Below are 22315 nucleotides of genomic sequence, written 5' to 3'. Positions count from 1 at the left end.
CAGGCTCCCAGCCACTGTGGCCTCCCCTGTTCTAATGGATGATAGAATGGGAACAGCCCAGGTTGGAAGGGACCTGGAAAGATCATCTGGTCCAACCTTTTATGTGAAAGGGATCATGGATGAGATTTATCTGGCATCTTGAAAGCTTCCACCATCTCCCTGAGGAGGCTGTACCAGCTGGGGAATCACCCTGGGTCCCTGGTACTGTGGATGCTTTCCCATGGTGTCCAGCATTTTGATCTTATTACTGGCCTAAATCCTTTTCCAGCAGCGTTTCCAAAGGCAGCTTCTGGAAGTAGAGCAAACTTCAGTAACCTGCCTTCCTATGCAAGCTAAACCATGTGGGCATCCATGGTGGCCCGGTGACCTAAAGCCCAGCCCAGGGCTGCCTGCCCAGCTGATGGTCCTGCTGAGGACATTTTCATCCCATGAGGGAAAGAGAAGCCACCTCATTCTCCCAGCTACTGCTTTGGAAAGCTGGGGCTTGCAGCCTCATAATGACTTACCTAGCCTTGCAAAATTGTCACAAGAGGTGTATCCACTCAGACACAGAGATTTGCTCCCCCCTTGCCTTTGCAGTGAGGATTAATGATCATGGAGGAAGCTGAGGATGCTTCATGTGCCCATCCAAGGGAGAGAAAGAACTGAAATGGTTTGCCTTGGGCAAGGAGGGATAGTAAAATTCTACAGTGCTTTTCTGTCAGATCTTTTTATCGACTCAATCTGTATGTGTGCTCTCCCCAGATGTATTTATAGAGAATCCCGGAGGATGCAGTTGGCTCAAGAGATTTTCTTTGTCAGGCATTGGAGACAGGTCCAGCTCTCTCAAGCAGCGACACTGTCCCAAACCTTGAGGTCTTCCCTCCTTGCCAGCCAGTCAATTAATTTGAGGATAAGATTGATCTTTGACTCTGCAGTTATTTTACTAGGGTCCTAATGAGTTTTTTGTCTGGGCTGGTTCTTCCCTGTAGCCTTCCAAGCCAGACCTTGCCAGCTGTGCCAGGCTTCAGAAACAGCAAAATGAACCTGATCAAATGCGAAACAGCTCCTTAGAAATACTCTTCTTTTCCAGCAAATGCTGCTGGCCCAGTTTCCCTGACTGTGAAGCTTCCACTTTGAAACCTGTGGACAGGGAGATAATACAGTTGAAAGCCTTTTTACCTTCAGAAAAGAGACCATTGTGCTGTGACTATCTTGCACTTTTTCGATTCTAGTTAGGAATAAAATGCTAGGAAAGGCCCCGCTTTGGGGAGGGCAGGAGCATGAAAACATTTCTCTTCTGCACTGAGTCAAAACATGGATGGATGAGTCGTGAGGCTGGGTGGTCATCAGATCACAGGGATGAAAGAACAAAATCAGTTCTTGTTCCTTCCCGTGCTGTGAGCTTATGGGCCAAAGGCAAAGCGCTGGCTTTGGGGCTGCATCCGTGGCTACAGCACCAGCGAGGCAGCTGAGCCCAGCTGTTTGCTCTAAAGCAGGGGGTCACTCTGGAAGTCCCTCAGGGTTTCTTCTTTTGGCTGGGATATATATATATATATATATGTATGTATGTATGTATATAAACCCCTCCTGCCTCTTCCTGCAGCAGCTGCTGCCCTTCGGTTGCCATTCAACTTGATGCCACTGGGCACTGGTGGCCTCGAGTGGAAGCAGAGGGCTGGAGGTGTCCTGACCTGCCAGTTGTCATGACCATGGCAAGTTCAGTGGCTTCTGTTGTCATTCACATCTTGGGAAGGCTTTCACAGGCTCACTGTGTGCTTTTCCTTTGTTTATGCTGTTGCTTGGTGGGTGTCACTCTGCCTGCACCTGTAGGGACTCGCAGCCTTTGCAGAGCGAGTGCAGGATACAGAGGGATGTGGTGGTTCAGCGTAGACCCACGTGCACCCAGTACCTCCTATCCAGCTTTGAGGAGCAAACACCTGCTGCTGAACTCAGATTGTCCTGACAGGCTATGGAAAATCATGCTGCCAAATACTGGCCCTCTTGAACCCCTCCAGATTTGTGAGGACCAGGTTTATCTTTGTGGCCTCCAGCTGGCTCTGCTGTTGCAGGGCTCTGGAGCAGCTTGCAGCCCTGGTTTGTGAGCTCCTTGAAAGAAGAAGGTTGAGGTGTGCTTAATTCTTGGCTTGCAGGCTTTTGGAGAGTGTCTGGGAGCCCTCAGATCTGAGACTCCTTTTTTCCCATTTCTTTTCCAGCATGTGGAAGCTTATTTCAGCCTCTGTGTTTCAGCCAGCTTAGAGAAAATTATGAATCTTTAATAGAAATGTTGGCAGTTTGTAACTCCAACACCTGTGCCTGGAGCTGGCAGAGATGGCTTCAGGTTAGAACTTCCCTGAGGGAGGTGATGGGGAGGTCCTCAGCCTGGTGAGGGTGTCCAGGCTTCCTGTGCTGCTTCCCAGGGTGAGCAGCAAGCTGGGGTGAGCCTCTTTGCCTTCATGGCCAGTGTGCTGGGTGGACAAGCACCTGGCATTTCTCTTCACCTGGTCACATAGGAGTGAGCAGCTGCTTTTGTTCTCCTGCTGTCAGACCACAGTGGGCAGAGCAGGCAGAGACTCCCTGTGGACAGGCTCAGGAATGAGTCAGTGCTTGTCCTCTGTCACCCTTGAGCTGATTTCTCTCAGGTTCTCTCCTGTGTTGATAAGAGGCTGAAGGTATCTGTTACTTTCTCTAGTGGGTCAGCAGCTGATGGACCAGAGCCTCAGGGTGTGCCAAGGCAACATCCTGCTCTTTGTCCCCATCCAGTGTTTGCCTTTCCTGGGCTACTCAGTGCTCTTGCTGAGCATGAGGAGGTGGAGGCTCATGCCTCAGGAGGCATTCCTGCTGGCTTTGCTGGAGGGATATTCTCCCTGAAGTAGGATGCCTCTGCCCTGCCAGGGCTGGTGGGAGGGCTGGGGCTCTAGTGTGACAAAGGATGTGTCTCCAGCACAGATGAGAGGAGCAAACCTTCCTAGAAGGGAGGTGGCAATGGAGAATCATCTCTCCTGGGTAGCAGAGTGAAACTAGGAAGGTTTCTGTGCTGCTGTGGAGCAGAGACTAGGTACAGCTTTTGGGGGAGGAACAGATTTCCTTGGCCACCATGTCCACTTTCTTCTAAGCTTACCTCTTGGAGGTTTCAAAATATAGATCTGTGTGCAGCAGGGGAGCTGAGGGAGGTTTTGCAGGCTTTTGGAGCTGCATCAGAGAGCCTGAGCTCTGCCATAGCTTACACTAAGGCAGCATCTGAGGGGTGCTGGCTGCCAGCTGCTCCAAGAGAGCCTGAGTCCTGAGCTGGCAGGGAGAGGGGCAGGACTCTCAGTTAGCCTCCTCTGGCACTGGGATGGTGAAACAGAGACACTGCGGCCACAAAATGGAGTCACCAGTGGGAACTGGGGTGCGCTTGTCCTCCAGGCCACTGGCAACCGGATTTTGCACATCTACATTTTGCCTGGCTGTGTTCCTCCTAAAGCTCAGGGAAGCTGTGCCAGTCTGAGGCTGAGCTCCAAATTAAAAGACACTGAACAGTGTGGCTTTACATTTCAAAGGTCCCTAGGGAGCGGAAGGAAGCCTGGAAGTTTCTGGTGTGATGGAGTAATTGGGGTGACTTAGGGTTTTTTTGGCGGATTATACGATATGCACCAGGTGCTTGTTCCAGACACTTATGGGTCTACCTGTTCATCTTCTGCTAATGTGGGGGTTTAGAACTCTCTGCAGGTATGAAGGGGGATGATGGAGCCAAATCCAGCAGTGCAGGCAGGTTGGTAGCTGCTCTGCATCCCTGACTCTGGATGCTTATCATAGGGATAACTTGAGAATGGGCATATGCTTGCATCGCAGGACCCCTGGAAATTTCTGCTTCTGCTCCCTTCCCATACACAAGCCAGAAGATCTCTTGGTATATTTAAAGCTGTTACAGTGTCAATTTTCTTTATCTTTGCAGCTCTGTGGGGTGGATCCTGAGACCAAAATGCTGCTTGAAGGTCAAGGACAGACTGTCAAGGCAGCTGGGAGAGTGGTTGGTTTGTAAGTCCCTGTCCCAGTGCAGTGCTGGGGGCTGCTGCCTTTCAGATGAAACCCAAAGGAGTGTCCTGGCCCCATGGGGATGAAGATGATGTGCTATGGCTGTTCACAGCCATCTGCTGGCTTTGTGCTTTTGCTGACAGTCTCTGTTTCCACTCTGTGGGGGTTGTGAAGCACCCTGGGAAGGCTGCAGGGAGGGAAACCATGGCCTCCTTCCCACTGTGGACACCAGTGTTTTCTCCCTGCCAGTGGAGAGCCTGTTAACTCCCAGCTGCTCCTCTGGGTTTTATTTCTGCTGGGAGCTGATGGCAGCTCCTTGACATGCAGAAAGGTAGATATCTATCATCTGCTGTGGCCAGCTGCTCTTCTTTTCACGCTGTGCGGATTCACAGCTTGGGGTAACGTCTGCCCAGCAGTACAGTAACCAGACCATGAGTTAGCAAAAGCTTATCAGGAGGTCAGTGTCAGGGAGAGACTTGCTTTGGTACTTCTGTGCCGAGTGGTTCAGGAGAGGAGCAAAGTGGGAGCAGCTGTAGGAGCTGCAGGAGCTGCCTGATTCCCCGGGGCCCACAGGGGAGGGGCACTGGCTTCTCTCTGCTCTTGCATCCTCCTCCTCTCATGTGCATCTCCAGGTGCAGTGCTCACTTGTACCTCCCTCAGTTCCTGCCTCCCTGAGAAGACCTTGCCTGCATTTTCCACCAGTTCCCTGCAAAGCTGTCTCCTGTCGAGAGCTACTGTAGGACCTGTGGCATTGGATCATATCTCACTGTATGCTGTGCCATGGGGCACAGGACCAGCACCCTTCTCTCTTGCTGGCCTAGACCCAGCAGCCTTCGGTCAGGGCTGCAGCAGTGTGAGGCAGAGTCTGCTCCTGCCTACATAGAATCATTGAGGTTGGAAAAGACCTCTAAGATCATACAGTCCACAATGAGCTGCAGCTGCCTGGGGAAGGGTGGGATGAGGTACAGAGACGCCTTCCCGAAGTCCACTCATCCTCCAAGTACCAAGAGCTTAAGGGAGGGCACCACAGTGTCCTCTGGGTCTCAGGGGGCACTGGTGAGGATCAGGGAAAGCTCTGGTGGCTGCAGCATTGGGTGATGTGCTGCCATTAATGATGTTTCACAGGGTTGCACCAGGTTTGGGGTACCCAGGAGAGCAGTGATTGGGAGGTAGCTCCCTGGCAGGGAAAGATCTGGAAAGCTTAGTGGCATGGTGCATATCTGAAGCTTTCCTGGCTCATGCAGCATCTCTTATGGGACCTTGAAAGCCCCAGACTTGTGGAAAAGCAGAGCCAGGCTGGGTTCTGTCATCACCTAACTTGCTTTGAATTTATCTCCTGATTGATCTGCACAGTCAAACTCACAATCTTGTGCAGGCAGAGGAGTAGTCTCCAGACTGCAGAGGTCACTGGAAGCAGCTGCTCCCCTCCCCTGCTGCTGTGTTGCCAGCAGAAGAACCTGGTTTGGAGGCACTCAGTGTGTGTGGCACCACCAGCCACTGCCCCCCCAGCATGCTTGGCAGGTGTTCTCCTCTCCAGACCAAGGGAATGAGCCCCTGGCACCCTGTGTTGGGGTCCCTGGCTGGCTGAGGAGGAGGAGGGGATGAGGGCTGCAAAGGGGAGGCAGGCACCCAGCAGGGCAGCTGAAGGGGTTGGTCAGCATGTGCAGTGTGTCCTGGCTGTCCCTGAGGTCCCTGGTGAATTTTCCTGGTGCCAATCATTCACTTTCCCTACTTTCCCCTGGCATCTGCCTGCCTTTCCAGCCAGCTCACTGGGGGTGCTTGCTCTCTGTGTCGTGGGATTGCTGGCTTTGTGGGTTAGAGGTGCAAGCTCTTGGGTGGGGGGGTTTGAAGGAGGCTTTGTTGGGAGCCTGTGGAGAGACCTCTGTCCTGGTCTCTGGCTTGCTTTTAAAACATGGGGGCACCTGTCCCTGGGGCAAGGGAAGGACAATCAGGAGTAGTGAACTGAGGGTGAGTGGTGGCCTGTGAGTGAGTGTCCTGCAGCAGAGAGCCCAGGAGGGGTCCCAGGCACTCGGAGCAACCTGAGGCATCCCTGAGCAGGGTTTCAGCCTTTCTCCACTGTTGGCTGCACTTGGCTCATAGTTTGGAAGATGCTTCTGTTCTGAAAACTTGCTTCCTGCCATCAGATTTGCTGGCATGGTGTACTGGCAACATGCTGATGGACATCACAAGCGTGTTACCTGTTCCTCCTCAGCAAGCCAGGCTGAAACTCACTTGATCTTCCTCCTTGATGGCCTTTCTTGCCTTCCAAATGAGGCTGATAAGCCTGACATTGGCTCCTCATTGGTGTGGAGGGAAGGACTATTTTGTTTGGGAATAGGGTGGTTGCATTCCAGCTCTGCTCCAGGCTGTTGGTGGCTTTATCTGTGTGAGTTCAGCAAGGTTAGATTCTTCAGCTTCCCTTTTCAGCTTTCTCAGCTGAGAAGGGGTGGTGTGAGGCTGAGCTTAGCTCATCATGAAATATATTCTGTGAATCTTGGGAGCTGGGGGCGTTGCAGAGAGAGAAGGTTGCTCAAGGAGGCAGGAAGGGATGGGGGGTATTTACTCCAGTGCACCATTTTCTTCCCAGAGGCATTAATGTGACACGTGTCCTAAGTTTGTCCTGGTGGCAAGCAAGCTGTTGAAGAGCAGGTGAAGATGTCTGTGATGCTGGGAGAAAGGCTTGTGGAACTGAAGAACAAGAGGAAAGGGCTAAGATTTGGGGTGAGGGTGACCTGGACCTTGGCTTGGTAGACTGTGAGCTCCCACATGCTGTGGGCACTGGCTGTCACAGCAGAGTTTGGGAGCTCCTGATTTATTTCTGTTGTTTTGGTTTTTTGACACAAGGATTTCATCACAGGACTCGTTGTGGGTGAGGATGTGTGTGAGAAGGTTGGGAAAGGCAAACCTCTACTGGATGTCCTACCTGCAGAAGGGCAACTGCTCACATGAGTGGTCTCCCAGCAGATAAAGCCATCCAGGTGGGTTGGGAATGTCCATCTAGATGAGGACCTGTGAGTTAGCCATGGTAGAAGATCTGTCACTGCAAGAAACAACCTCAGGGTAGGCAGGGATCTAGGTTAGGGCTTACTGCCAGCAGCCTAACAAAGACCCAGGTTTCAAAGAAGCTCTTTACCTGTGTGATACTCTGTGTGGGGGTTGGGGAAGAGGTGAGATGGGCATGAGAACATCTTGCACAACAGTTCCTTTCCTGCAAGGCCCTTTCCTGACAAGAGGCAGAGAAGCTGCCACAGCTGCTGCTCCTGGCAGCCTTACTGAGGCAATGGAGCAGGCAAAGCGATTTAGCATTGCGCCAGTCATCCGTGATGGCAGAGGTCATTGTGTTAGCCTCTTCATCTCTGCAATTAATGCTGAAAAACCATCCTCTGAGGGCTGGAAGGAGAGCATCAGCCCCTGGAGACCCATGCTCCAGAGCAGAAGCAGTCCTCTCCAGCTGTGGCCCTCCTCTCCTACACTCTCAACCACCTTTCACATGTGGCTGCTGACTCGCACACTCATGTAGTGATGCAGTTCCTAGGGACAGGAACCCAGGACTGGTTCCTCAGGGGAGGAGATTTGTGGATTTATGTGGATTTCATGTCTTATAATGGAATCCAGTGTTTGAGCTTTCAGAGTAGTTAAAGCCAAAGTCCCTTTTGGAGAGTGTGTGGTACTGATGGGGAAGGACAGGAAGGGATGCAGTTGAGGTTGAGTAGTAGGAAGAATGTGAGGACATAGAGTGGAGCTCTGAGAAGCTGGTGAGAACCATCTCCCCAGCTGACTTTGCTTACCTATGGTGAATAGAGGAGCAAAGCAGAACTTGGGGACCTGAGAAGCACTGAGCCTTTATCAAAATCAATTTTTTTTATGCAAAAGTTTTCTTCACTTCTGAAACTCTCTCCTCCAGGACTAATTACTACCAAATAACCATGACACCAGGGGGTACCCAAGCCCTGTGAATTGTGTGTTTTTGCACCATCTGCTCCTTAGTTTGCAGGTGACATTCCTGTAGTCAGGGCAGTTGAATATCTCCCTGGAAGCATGTGGACTGATGTACCTGAGCGTGTCCAGGCTGGCAGCCTTGTCCTTCCTCCATGCTGGGGGCTCTGGCTGCCCATGGCTATTTTCTGAAAGGTTTTGTCTCTCTGAGACTTGGTGCCCAGCTCATCCCATCCCAGAATGCTCCTGAATATGCTGCAGGATTTCTCTTGTAGCTCAACTGGGCGCTGGAAGGGGAAGAGGTACAGAGCCTGCAGCAAGGTGGGGCTGGAGCTTCTTCCCTTTTCCTGGAGGATGGGAAAGAATCTCCATCTCCAGCCCAGGGAGAAGAAAAGTGTTGACAACTTTCACAGCAGCTTCCAGCACTGCCCTGAGAGCCTGTGTCTGGTCCTCATCAGCCTGCTAAGGGCTCTGGGACCTCCTGTGCCCACCAACCCCCCCAGCTCATTCCTTTGCCTTGGTTTGGCCATGCTTGGCAGCTGCCTCTCTGCAGCTCTGCTGGGATGGGAGCAGCTGATGATTCGGCCCCGGGAAGCAGAGGCAGGCAAGCAGGGAAGGTGTAAATTGCATGGCGAGCTGCCTTCACCAAGGTGAAAATGAAAAACTCACCCAGCTATCCAGCCTGGTGTTTCACAGCTCCCACGGTCCCCATGTGCTCCCTTCCTCCGAGGATCTTGGGGGTTGATTTTCACCTGCTTGACCTGAAGCCACAGAACTGCCACATGGGCAGGGCAGTGTCCAGGCTGCAGGCATGGATGGGGCCTGCCATGGGAAGGGGGAAAGTAGTGCTGAGGGCAGGGAAGGGTGCTGATGTGTGTGGGAGGTGCTAATTGCCATGCGCTGTCTTTTGCTACCTGGAGAATTTGCTGTCCTTCGGTGCCTCCTGATCTTCCTGCTGACTGATGGAAGTGGCCTTTTCCTGACTGCAATAATATCACCTTCTGTTTGAGAAACACCTTGCACCCCAGAGGATTTGTAAGTAAAGTGCACGTGCATGGGAGCAGTCTCGCCACCTCTGAAATGTGAGTTTCTCCAGGCTGGGAAGCAGCAGCTGTTTCACAGCCTGGTGTTGGGGGCTGTGCCATGTGCTGGAGCTGGCTCTTGAGTGCTGGCTGTGCCAGGAGGCAGAGCCTGCCAGCTCCACATGCACCCTGGAAGCTGTGATGTTGGGGTTTCCTTGACATGTGGTGTGTTACTGGTAGAAAGCACATCCGCCTGGCAGTAGTTCGTTCTTCTTCCTGCCCTGCCCATCTCTTGGGCAGATGGTTCCTCCCCAGCCCCTGCCCAACTCCTTTGCTTTCATCAGCTCAGATTTGGGACCGAAGTGGTTTCTAACCTCGAGCTGCTGCCTGGGGAAGGAGAAACAGAAACAGGGACATCAATAGTCTGGGTCTTGGATGGGGAGATGGCCCAGCAAGGAATGGCTGAAGTGGAAGAGTGCTGAAAGGCACTGGGTGCTGTGCAAACTGAATTGCAAAGCCTCTCTGCACTCCCTAGTGCCCATGCTCTAAGATAAGCAGAGATGACACACCAAGTGTGGAGCCTGTGAGGAAGTGAGGAGGATGTGGCACGCGGCACGTTCCCTCCACTCCTAGCTAGTGGCTCAGTTTCAGCTCTAATTTTAGCAACTGATTTTAGGGTCCTTCAGCTCCACACAGTTTTTTAAATCCCTGGGGCCAAATCATCTGACCCCAGGAGGAGGAGAGGATGGATGCCTCTGGCTGGAAGCAGGACCTGAGTGAGTCGTGTTGCCTGAGCAGGCAGGAGGTGCTGGCTTGCAGGGACTGATGGGTCCCCTGGGGGTCCCCCCACACTGCTGGGTGCCAGCCAAGTTGCTGGCACCAACTGGAGCAGCCCAGACCCCAGTGGCATAGGTGAGGGGACACTTGTGGCAGTGAGGGTGGGATGATACTCCAGCCAACTGGCCAGGCAGGGGGATGCTCAGCGATGGGCACAAGCCCCCCATTTGTTTGCAGCCACTGTCTGCCCCTCTTCCAGGTACAGTGGTGAAATACATGAAGGGAGGGAAGCCCTGGTGCAGTGGGGGCGTGGAGAGGTGTCCCTTAGCATCCCTCAATCTGGGCCAGTCCTATGAGGAGCAGCTGAGGGAGCTGGAAGTGTTTAGTCTGGAGAAGAGGAGGCTGAGAGGAGACCTTATCCCTCTCTTCAACTACCTCAAGGGAGGTTGGAGCAAGGAGGGGAAAAGCCTCTTCTCCTTAGTAAACAGTGAAAGGACCAGAGGAAATGGATGGAAGCTGCACCAGGGGAGGATTAGGCTGGATATTAGGAAACATTTTTTCACTGAGAGGGTTGTCAGTCTTTGGAATGGCCCAGGGCAGTGGTGGAGTCACCATCCCTGGAGGCATTTAAAAGGCATTTGGACCTGGTCTTAAGGATGTGGTTTAGTAGTTGACTGTGGTGTTAGTCAAAGGTGAAACTGGGTGATCTTGGAGGTCTCTTCCAACCTAAACATTCTGTGATTCTATGAAAGCCTCTTCCCAGCCATCAGCCCCCAAAATAGTGACTCTGTGATAGTGTGGCTTAATCATCCCACATAAGCCATGGCTCCATGTCCAGGTGATGAGTTGGGGAGGGCCACAGGGCTCATGGCCAGGAGCAGGGTGAGGACAGCAGCTGCCTTCCCACCACCTTCCCAGTGACCCTAGGAACATTTTGGGACAGTCACTGGAGCCTCAGCACTGGCATAGCCAGGCATGGCAAGGATCCCAAGAACAGCCATGAGGCTTGTTAACTGGTCTCCTAACAAGCTGAATTTTTCCAGCAGTGGGAGATGAAGCAGATCCAGTTGGTGGCATTTGAATTCCTGAGCAGATGAGCCTGACAGAGTGACAAAGCCAGTCCCTGCAATGCCCTAGCTTACCTTCTGCTTCCCAGCAGGCACCACGGGGCATGGTGCAGTGTGAGCAACCCACCACCTCCTTCAATTTTTGGCATGATTCAGCTTGGATTTTAGTGACTGCAGGTCATGTATCAGCCACCTTGTTGTGTTCTCATAACTCTGGGACTGCTCTCCTGCCTGCCTGGGGATGGGGCAGGAGGCCCTGCACAAGCTGTTCCATGGGTAGGTGTTGGGGTTTATCACTTAATGGATGAGTGGAGAGGAGGAAGATGTGTGCTGCTTGGGAGCTGTCACCTCCTGCTGCTGGGGAAGGTCTCCTGAAATGCTGGTTTGGTTCATAACCTTGCTGTCCTCTCTGATGCATGAGAGCAAGGGATACTTCATTCCTATAGGGATGAGGCCAACCTGGAGAAAGTCCCACAAGGAGACAGGTGATTTGGAAACAACCAAGGGTAAAGATTTTGAATGGAGGGTGTTATCTTACCAGGGAAACAGAAGTGCAAAAGTCTTCCTGTATGTAAAAGCTTGTTCATTAAATGATGGTGAGAAGCACCCCACCTCAGATGGGCCAAGAAGGAGTTGGCTTCATAGGAAGCAAGGAGTCTGATGTAGCAGGCATATGCTGGAGCTGCTGTGCATACCAGGACTAAAGTGGCAGGCTCTGGATGCATCTGCCTTTGCTGTGCATGGGTAACTTGACTGTATTTATTATGTGCAATAAATCCAATGCTTCAGGTGCCTGTTGGAGGGTCCTGCACCGAAAAAAGCCTTGTGCTGCACAGAAACAAGCACTGCTACTTCCATCTCTGCTGGACATAGCAAGGGCAAGCTCCCAGCAGAGGTTGAGAAAGGAGGTAGCATGGCACAACCTTGCAAAGGGATGAGTCCTCTTCCCTGCCCTACTTACTGGGTCCTGCTGTCCTAGCCAGAAGCCTGGCCCCAGTGCCATCCCATTGTTCACCTCTTGCTGAGCTCCTCCACCCATGTTGCACTCTGTTTGATTTGACTCGAGGGCTCTGCCTTGCAGACTCCACATTCACCTTGCTGCTCCATCTGTTGGCTTAGCTGCACAGTTAGCCAGGGGCTTCCTCCTCAGTTGCAGAGTCCTTTATTGCCTGTTGAGTGTCTCAGTTGTTTTGCCATTTTGTTAAGCCTTCCCTGCTTTGCTCTCTGCTTACACCTTTGCCTTTGAACTCTGCTCTCCAGTCTCTCTGGGTTGTTTCTTTTCCTTGCTGCAGTCTCACAACCTTCCTCTCCTCTGGGATAGTCCTAAACCCACTCTGTCCTTTTCATTGCACTTTGCTGCATCTCTTCCTGTTCTTCCCTGGCCTCTGCCTGCCTCCTGATCTCCTTTGGGATGGTCTCAAGGGTCATCTCCATTGCATCCCCTTTGGATGATCCCCTTGTCCATTTCTGGGGTCCTGGCTCCTCAATTCTCAGCCCCCACCCTTTCCTCTTTATGCAGCTTCATCCCTTTGGTCCCAGCCCAGATGGGACAGCATTCCTGGCTGCTGCCTCGCTGCTCCTTCTTGGGGATGTTGTCCTCTCCAAAGCCCAGCTGCTGGTGCTGAGCTCTACAGCAGCCTTGCTAGGAACTGGGTTGCTTTGGGAAGAAGCATAGAAGCAGAGGCCAGCTTGCAGGCCTGGCTTCCAACTTAATTTGTACGGGTGTGAATTAGGACCACCAGCTCTGGCTTTGCTCCATTTCCTTTTGATGAAACCTCTGGATGAATTGAGAAGAAGTCAAGTATTAAGCATTCTTACAGCTGTCTGTAAGGAGATGATGTTGGCATTGGTAGTCACTTCAGCATCGTCCCTCTAACCTGGTCCATGACCATGGGCTGTGGCTGCAGGGACCTGGGCTCTTCTGGCATTGGGGAGACAAAGCTGCTTCCCACCTTGGCATGGTGGAGCATCCTCATCTCTCTTATAGGATAGTCCTTGACTGTGAAGCAGCATTTGGGCTCAAGAGTGGGTTTGCTCTTCATACAGCTGTGCATTTTTATTCTTTAAACAGCCACGATCCCCACGTTTCTTGTGCATGGAGAGGGCATTGTTTGTGCTTTGGGAGAGTCACTGCTGTGGCTGTGTAATTGAAAAAGGGAGTTGTAGCAACCCAGATAAATTGTAGGGAGAGGGTATGTCCCAGATCTGCTCTTTAGGAATCCCAGGGTGGGCTTTGGGAAGTTAGCTTGGGATATTTTGGAGGCTGGACTGGAATCCTGAGGTTTTAGATATGTTAAAGACCTCATGAAATTAGTGAAGATCTTTCTGCTCTAAGATCCTGGGAGTTGTCGCCATCTCCATTAAGCAGTATAGGACAAGCTAGATGCATCCAAAAAACCTGCAAACCTTGGAAGTACCCATCTCTGGTACGTGTTGATGTAACCTAAAATAATGAGCTGAGCTGAAGATTGGCTGATGGGCTTGTGGTTGGCAGAGCAAGGGGCAGAGTGGTGGGGAGGGTTCTTGTCTGAGTTGTTGCTGAAAAAGCAGAAGTGATATGAGCCGCCTCTGCTCTGCTGCTAAAAACAGCCTGGCTTGTTTTTATTTGATACAGTTTTGATCTGCCTGTGTCAGTGTTTCACCTGCCTGTGAGTGGGAACTCCAAGCTCTAAGTGCCTTGGAAGCCCTCCTGCATCCCTGCATGTCTCTGCAGCACCAGGCTTGTGAATGTGGCTCTTCCTTGGATGGAGGAGGGACCCTGATGGAAGTCAGGCTTGGAGGCAGCAGGATGGGATGGGTAAAAGCTTCTGTTAGGGTTTGGTGCTGCTGCTGGGCAGACTGGGGCTCCACAGACCCAGCTCATGAGGGATTTCCTGGGAAAACAAACCTAAAAATGGCTTATGTGGGGTTTTCTCTATCTTGCTTCCCCAGTATCTTGCCAGCATGGAGGTGGGTCTCCAGGTGACCTTGCTGCCAGGGGGAGGCTTGGCATTGGCTCCCCTCTGTCATGGATTCTGTGCAGTGCTGGAATTTGGCTGGGAAATAAATGATTCAAAATCAGCTTGGACCAATCCCCCAGGTCCCAGTTGGACCCTACCCCCAGGGGCAGAAGGGGGGTCAGGAACAAGCAGGCTTTTGTAAGGTCATGATTGATGAGTCCATAGGGCTTATCCTTGGGGAGGGTCCAGCCCTGGCTTTGGAGAGTCCTGGAGGGACAGGGACCCTGCACCTGGTTGCAGACATCCAGGGTGAGACATGCCAGGGGGGATGTGACAGGGAGGAAGATGAGGCTAGCTGGAGCAGGAGGAAGGAGAGGATATTCTGTGCAAGGAGGAGGATGAGTCTAGTTGGGGCAGGAAGGAGGAGGAGGAGGATAATCCCGGGGTGGTTGCAGGGTTAAATAAAAGCTGTCAGTGATCTGAAAAGGGGAAGGAAAAAAAAAAAAGAAAACCCACTAAAGAGATGCTCTCCCTTCTCACCCGGCTTGTAATCAGCCGCCCCCTCTGCCAGCAAGCAGCTGGTGGGCAGGCGGGTGAGGAGGGGGTGGCAAGAGGGGTCCAGCTGCTCCTTGGCCCAGGCCTGGCACCCTGAGAGTCCCCACAGCCCCCACTTGGTGTGGGCTAGGGCACGGCCATGAGGGACATGTCCCCATCAGGGGTCCCTGACATGGTAGGGTGGCTGAGATCTTGAAGTGTGCTGCCAGGGGAAGGTGGGGTGAGGAAGAGGAGGAGAAAGAGGAGGAGGAGGAGGAGGGGGAAATTGTCTGAAATGCCAGGGATTCATTTCCCACTCCCCCTGCCCTCGCTGTTCTGAAAGGAGCTGCTTGAGCTGTCGGCTCTGGATTATATTAATTAGCAGAGAAGTGCTATGCCTGCTCGTGGGGCTGTGCTGCCAGGAGGGGCCCGGGAGTTGGCAGATCTGTGTGAAACAGCTGCTGGGCTCCCGAACCCCCTTGCTCCAGCCCAAAACGAGCTTACCAAAAGCAGGGCTGGACTGGTGGAGCCGAGTCTCCCTGAGGCTCTGACATCTCCTCCTTGAGCCTGTCTGGCTGCTCCCCCCCAGGGCTGAACCCCCCCCAGCCCTGGGACACGGGGGCTGTAGTGTCAGGGAAAGCAGCACTGTGGATTCAGGATGGGACCCACTGCTCCTCCCTGGGACCCTGTGTCTGTGAGTAAAGGGCTTGGGCTGTGATGCTGCCAGGCCAGTAGGTCCACAAGGAGCAGGGCTGTGAGGGTGGGAGGTGAGGGCAGACACCTGACCCACTCTCTCCTGCTGTCTTTCAGGAGAGGAAGCTGTGTGCCCACCCCCGGATTGAGATCTACAAGGAGGACCGCATCTACTTTGTGTGTCCCCTCGCCCGCCAAGGGGACTTCTATGTGCCTGAAATGAAAGAACTGGAGAGGAAGAGCAGGGCTGCTGCAGCTGAGGCCGAGGATGCCCAGACAGACATCACAGGTATCCGTGGCTTGCGCACGGGCTCTGTTATCAATCAGCATCAGCCCTCCCAAAGGTGGGGTCCTCGTGTCCCTGGTGCTGACCTGCACCCACCTGGTGCCCAACCACTGATTCTCAGCATGCCCTTTCTCCCTATCCCGAGCTGAGGTAGGATCTTGACCCTGAGATGTCACTGTGCTCAAGGAGCACCCAGGCACCCCTGTGGCATTGGGGCGAGGGCCAAGCTGCCACCGAGCCGCCAGCCCGCTGCTGTCAGAGCAGAGTTGGCTCTTGCAGCTTTTGGTTGCAGCTGGGCTTGTTTTTCTCCTTGTCATATACATCTTCCTTGATCTCATCTTCATCTGTTACATATTGGGATTGCAAAGAGCTTAAATACCAGGTTGCTGTAGCTGGTGGTGGAGTTGCCCGATAGCATCTGCTCAGCAAGATCTGTTGAAGGCTGGATGTATTCATACAGGAAGGGACCACAATGGCTGTAGGCGCAGAACAGCAGTGCTATAGTAACCCAAAATGTTAGTTGCTGTCACCAGCCCACATGCTCACATGTCTGCAAGATGCAGGAGCTGGCTAGTTCCTGGGCTGGACAGCCCAGCCCAGCTGGGTGCTGGCAGGGGCAGCCACCTCCTTGTGTAACAGGCATGAAAAAACCATGATGGCTCTCCTCGCCTCCCAGGGAGTTTGGTCATTTGTTTTAACACAACTTCAGGTTTGGGTTGCTTTAATTCTTAATCGAGTGAGGCGTAAAAGCAAGCCTGGGAATTGCTTTCTGAGAGCTCTGTCCATTTAGCAGTGCAATGAAGAGTTTAATCGGAGCAGTTTCCTGGCGCTTCGAGGTCCCGTGTTTTCACGGTGCTCACTCAGCTCTTCTTTTCATCTGCTTTGTGTTGGGGTGGCTGCTTTGGGCACCGGCCCGGGTTGGCCAAAAGCACCCTGCAGCCCCCTTGCTCTAGCACCTTCCCATGGTTGCCCTGTGGTTTTACAGAGGGACAGCAGGACCCTTGTGAAGAGAAGCTGCTTCAGGTGGTTGGCTTCAGCAGTCGTGTGCTCCTTTCTGCCACACTCAGGTGCATGTCCTGCAGCACAGCCAGGGGATGCTCACTGCAGCTACTGCCCCACACCACATCTGTCTCAGTGCTTCCCCTGGGATGCCACTGCTAGTGTGCCCTCAGTGGGGGAGTCCCCTGCCCTGCTGGAAGAAGGGCTAAGAAGGTTTTCCCAATTTCAGACAGCAAATGATATTGGACTTTTTCATATTGAAGACCCTGGGCCAGGCTCCCCAGCAGCAGCTCTGGGTTGGCTTCTCCACCACCCCTCCCCTTCCAGTCATGTAGATGAGCTTTTTTCAGTGCAATCTGATGTGGTCTCATCTGCTGATTCTGCACAAAGCCATCTTAAAATAATAACAGCTCTGAGAGACTGGTCTTGCCTCTGAGACTAAGGAGTTGTGCTTGGATGTTGCACTGTGATGATCATCATCTGGTCTGCATTGGCCATGGTGGCAGAACCAGGTCTGGTAGGTGTCACATCTTTTCTTTGGATGCCACAGAGGGTCAAGGACATGACAAGCTTTTGGGCTGCTTGTGCTGCTGCTGCCTGAGGGTCTCAGAGGTCCCTGTGATCTCCTGTGTCCCCATGATGCCACAGTGCCTCACCAGCACAACTGGTATTGCCTGGGGCTGGAGATACTGGATACTGGATGCAGCTTGGAGGGGTCCTGGGCTTGTGCAGATGGAAACAGTGCCTGGTGAGCATCCCTGTCCCACCATCACTGGCCACTGGTGCTGCCTCAGCCATAGCCATCAAGTGGCCGTTGGGCTGTCCCTGGTTAAGCAGCAGGATCAAAGTGAGGGGAGGGGACAGCTGCTTTGGTTGGGCTCTGCATCTTGCTCCTGAAGTCCTGCATGGGTTTTCTGATCCCCCAGTGCAAGAGGAGATCCTGCTGGAAGGGGCAGCCAGTGGATCTCCCCTCTGCCCAGCCAAAGACGGGAGATGCCTTATGGTTTCAGACTGAGCATCATAGTTGGTAATGCTTTGTGTGGACACAGCACCTTTTGATCTCACCTCATGAAACTTCCTGCCAGCAGCTGTATTAAACTTTCCTTGAATTAAAGACTCTGGGAGGTCCTGACAGAAAGTGCCTCCATTTCTCCTTGCCTGTTGTCATGGGTGCCAAGCAGTATGAAGTGACTTGAATGTGCACAAAAAGTTTAGATTTTTTTTATTGAGCCTCCTGACCTTGGAGCATATCTCTCCATTTAGGCTGTTGTCTGCTCTCCTTGCTTCTGAGCTCACCCTGCAAGGTACTGGAAGTCTGTGGCTCTGAGTTAAGTGAATGGCCATAAAGGCTGCAGGACATGGTTCAGGATCTCTGCTTTCTGCTGCTGCCCTGCACAGAGCCAGGGTGCTGACAGCTCTGCTGAGGACAAACACACTCGGCACAGAGGGAAGGGACCCGAGGCTGCAGATTCCTCCGCACCAATTCCTTCCCCTCTTCACCATCATCAGGGTCATCAGAAAGACACAAAGCATTTTTGGAAGGCGACTGACGGGTCTCCAGGGGGCCAGTGTCAATCACAATTAGTAGTTTTGTACTTAATTATTTTCTGGGGCTTTGGCATCAGCGTGGTGTTCAGCGGGCCCTCCCGGCTCGCTCTCAGCATCCTGCTCTCCAGTGTGACCCCACTGCAGCGTCTGGAAGGTGAAAGCAAACAAAAGCAGCCTCTCGGCACGGGCTTGCTGGCAGGAACGCAGATGGTTTCTAAGCACGTGGCTCTGCCCAGAGTCTCAGGTGCTCGTTTTTGTGGAGCTGAGTTTGTCCAGCAGCTCCCGGGTGTAACTGATGGCATCCCCCGCCGAGCCCCTCTGCCACGGGGTGCAGCATCCCTGCTGTGCTCTGCCTCATCCTCTGAAGAGCCCTGCCTGTTCTCCCTGCCTGTTCTCCCTGCCTGTAAGTCCTGAGAAGGGTCTCAGCTAGCAGCTCCTGCCATGCCTCCCTGCTGTCCTGCCTACCCCAGCCCCTATCCTGATGGCTATGTGCGAGCTGCCCCCCCCTCAGCCCATTGATCTATTATTTAGTAGCAAAAGTGATGAATATTTGATTAAACGGGGGGAAAGAGAGGGCCTGGGTGCACTAAGAGGGGAACAATGCTTTTGGGCCTCAGTGCCCCACTGGGGTGATGTGGGAGGGGAGATGTCCCCCTTTCCTGTGGGATTTTTGGGATGCTGATACTTGAGGTGGTACAGGGCTGAGCTGCCTGGGGGATTGGCTCCCTGCTTGGCTTATCACCAGTGTGGGTTCCTGTTGCACCTGTCTCTGGTGGGTGTCTTGGTCTTGATTGCTTGGCTTCCCTTCTTCTTAGATGGCCCTGGCCTCTTGGAGGGGTTCCTCAATACCCCGGCAGGGCTTCACCTGTGCCTCTTTTTCCCAAATTAAAAGTTCCCAGCTTCCATATTGCTGCTGAGTGAACATGCAGTGGGATGGTTATGCTGGCCTTGGGGGAGCATAGTTGAGAGTGGGGTTTCCACAGATTGGCCACTGGGTGCACCTCACTGCGGTCCAGAGGGCAAAGCTGTGTTGGATCCCGCTGCAGGGGCAGCTCCTGGTTCAGGTGCCAACCCTGGGAAGTGGGATACAGGGGACGGGCAGCAGCAAGGTGCTGAGTAAGGTGCCTGGGGCAGGATGGAGAATGGGGTATGAAGGCTGCTGGAAACCTCCATGTGAGAGAAGAGCTTGCCCTCAAGGCGCCCTCCATCAAGGCTTTGGTTGCCCTCTTGGAGCCCTGCCACACTCCCTGCCTGGCTTCTCAGGACTATGCCGGGACACCTTGAGGTTCCTGCCATGTCCTCCTGATCCCACACCATCTCTAGCAGCAGCAGCTCTGTCTCCTGACCCTGCCTGGTGTGGCCCTCCATCCCCAGCCAGACTGGGTGGCCATTCCCAGAGCCAGCCTTGTCCTGCACAGAGGGGAGCAAGGCTGCTGGAATGGGCAAATTTGCCATCTGAGGCTTCTGCAATGTGACCAGAAGTGAGAGGGCAGTGAAAAATTGCCTGACTTAAAGGAAATGGGGTTTGGTTTATTGTCATCCCTTGGAGAGAGGGAGAGGGAGGTGGCTGCTGGGGGTGCTTCCTTGCAGTGGTAGATCAGAGTTGCACTTGGATAAGTTTCATCCCCGTCTTTCCCCTCTTGAGCTGCTGCTCCTCTCCTCAGGAGCTCCTTTGCTTTGGGGCATGAGGTTGTGTGATGGCTTCCCAGACACAGTGACACAGGAGAGAGGGGTGCTGCAGGCAGGGCATGGCCTTGGGGATGGGATCACTTTTTCCCAGTTTCAGAGGGATGCAGGATGATCCTGAATGGCGCAAACTGTCACAAAGCCATGGTGGGAAAGTCTCTGTGTCTTCAGGTCACCAATTTGGCCTAATTGGATTTCTTTTTTTTTTTTTTTTTTTTTTTTTTTTTTTTTTTTTTGAGAACCCCACTAGAGTCCTTGCAAACCCTTAGGTGGCTTCAAGGCTCAGGGGCTGCACACCTCCCACAGCTCTCCATCTTTCTGGAGGCTCTCTGCTGACCCACTGCCCTGCTGAGGTCCTTCCAGGTGGGACAGCATCTCCTGCCTTTCTGCCGCCCACTTGGTGGCCTCCATCCCCTTTGGCAAGCGACTCACTGGCAGCATGCAGAACATCCTTTTTAACTTAGAGTAAATGTAGTTTCCTTGTCAAGGAGCTCCCTGATGCTGCAGCAAAGGCAGTGCGTGTCAGCAGGCAATGGTTCTTTCCTCCTTTTCATGGTGGGGGGGTCACCAGGCATTGCTTGGTTGGGCAGCCTAGGGCTTGGTTTGTGCCAGCTGCTGAAGGGGTTGCATGACATGGCCAAGGCTGGAGGGTGGAGGCTCAGGGTCCTCTCTGGGCACCTGCCGGGCAGGTTGAAGCCCATAAGCTATCCAGGTGGGATGAAGCAGTGTCTGTGGATCTTTCCTGGCTGCTCCTCATCCTGCTACCTCTGCTCGGTCCTCTCCAAACAGCCGTCACTCAGCTGGCAGGACCGTGGGATGATGCCGCTCTGAAGGCAGAGGACTGCCATTTACAAGCAGTTCTGCTGGCAGCTGCCCAGGCAGGGAAGAAAAACAGCAAAAAAAGGAATTTTAAGGGTGTTTGGAAGGAAGGTTCCCTCCCTGGCGAATCTCCTCCAGAAAATTGGTGGGTACCATGCTGCTGGAGGAGGGTGAGCAGCCCAGCCCTGGGCACGCCAGCTGCGGGAACCCAGGGAAACTGGAGATGGCATCAGGAGCTCTCCTCTCTCTCCTGGCAGCCCTTCTGTGGTTGTCACCATCCTCTGCCACTTCCTGGCCCTGCTGGTGGCAAGCCACAGAGCTCCTCCTGGTAGGGAGCACGATCCTTGGCAGGGGTATCCAGCCCAGCATGGATGGGGCCCCTGGAGCAGAAGTGCTTCCTGCTGGCTCAAGGCAGGCAGGAGGAGGGTGGAGCAGGGAGGACTGTGATAGATGAGCCCACCCAGTGTTTGCTGCCATTGTCATAATTAACAATGTGGATCCATGATGTTGTAATCAGTGATGTGGATCTGTGATGTCATAATTAATCACATGTATCTGTGATGTCATAATTAATGATGATTAATGTTTTACGGGAGGGTTTTGTCTCCCAGCTGGTTGCTCCAGCAACAGCACCAAGCTGCTGGTCCCTCTCTGACACATTCTTCTTGTTGACTCCTTAATTGTGTTGTTGACCAAGCTAACAAGGCAAGGGAGCTAACAAGGAGTGGATGATGGGCCCAGAGCTCCACCTGGGCAGGCAGGTGGCTTGGCTGTGAGAGGAGCTGGTGGCATACTCCCTAAGGAAGGGCTTGCCAGGCCCTGGGCATGTGCATGGAGAGCAGCTCTGTGACCAGGATGTAGCTGGGAGGTCGGGGACTGCTTGTGCTTGTCTTGGCCTGGTCACTTCTCAAAGGCCCAGGAGGTGACAAGAGGCAGGAGCTGGTCTTCATTGTAGCCTGATGTCTCTGAGATTTCAGGTAGCTTCCAAGACCCCATTCCCATTGCCTCCTTCCCACAGCTTTCACTCTCTCCCCTTCTCTCTCCATCTCAGGGGCTGACACCACAAGTGAGGCGAGCTCCATCAGCATAGAGGCAACAACTGACAGCAGAGACACCTCGGTGGCCACCTCCATCCTGATGCCCTTCCCAGCCAGCCGTGGCCGGGAGGAGGCAGACAACCGCAGCGAGCACAGCTACAGTGAGTCGGGAGCCAGTGGCTCCTCCTTTGAGGAGCTGGACCTGGAGGTGACCGGGGATGGGGAGGGAGCCCCAGGCCTGCTGCCCGACATGGGATACGCAGGCAACCAAGAGGTCACAGACAAGTGGACCAAGGAACCCATTGCTGCTGAGAGAGGAGAAGAGTGAAGTGGGGACCTGGCCACTTCACCTCTCTCCAGGGTCTGAGTTACTGGCAACCAGTCTCCTTCCCCACCTCCTTCCTCTCCAGCCAAGAGATTTTGGTTGCTGATTCTCCTTGGGACCCTCTGTCCCTCTTTGCAGAAAGGGTGTTAGACTGTTTTGGGGTTGCTGGGAGGTGGGAGGGGTCTCCTGAAGCACTCAATGGTGTGGGGTAGGTGCAGGCTGGGGAGGGGGCAGCAAAATGCCTTTGTTGATGTGTGTCTCTAGATGCATTGCAAATTCCTTGCAGGGGTCCTGGGGGGGGGGGGTGGTGGTGGTGGTGGTGGTGGTGGATGGCAGAGGTGTCCCCCCTCATCTCTGCTGGTGCCCCTCTCACCGATAGCTTCTCTCTGCTACACCACCACGTGTTTTCTAGCACCAAAGAGCCATGAGTAAGGTCAGTTGGGTTTGTTCCCCTCTTCTCTTCCCCTCGCTGAAAAATGGAAATGTCCCGTGTAAACTTGCTCCACCTGGCACTACCACAGGTGCTCTTGGGGTCTCTAATAAAGTGGATGCTTTTCTTCACTGGTGGCCGGTGGCATTGTTGATGGCCTCTTGGCCAGCTGCACCATCCTGCACCATGGTGGGGAGTGGGTTGTGGGTGGGGGCTGTGGG

General features: G+C 53.4%; 1 protein-coding gene across 7 annotated transcripts in view; it reads left to right on the top strand.

Moving 5' to 3' along the window:
* TEX264 (testis expressed 264, ER-phagy receptor) overlaps positions 1-22225 on the top strand; it is a 49838-nt gene extending 27613 nt beyond the window's left edge. For all 7 annotated transcript variants that reach the window (XM_071755789.1, XM_071755788.1, XM_071755786.1 and 4 more), the window contains 2 exons: positions 15082-15253; positions 21354-22225. In XM_071755789.1, coding sequence (XP_071611890.1) covers positions 15082-15253; positions 21354-21667 — 486 coding nt within the window. In that variant the 3' untranslated portion in view covers positions 21668-22225. The remainder of the gene's footprint in view (positions 1-15081; positions 15254-21353) is intronic.
* The last annotated feature ends 90 nt before the right edge of the window (positions 22226-22315 follow it).

The sequence above is a fragment of the Heliangelus exortis genome, chromosome 12, assembly GCF_036169615.1.
Source record: "Heliangelus exortis chromosome 12, bHelExo1.hap1, whole genome shotgun sequence".
Classification (NCBI taxonomy): domain Eukaryota; kingdom Metazoa; phylum Chordata; class Aves; order Apodiformes; family Trochilidae; genus Heliangelus; species Heliangelus exortis.
This window is presented reverse-complemented; position numbering and strand designations above follow the sequence as displayed.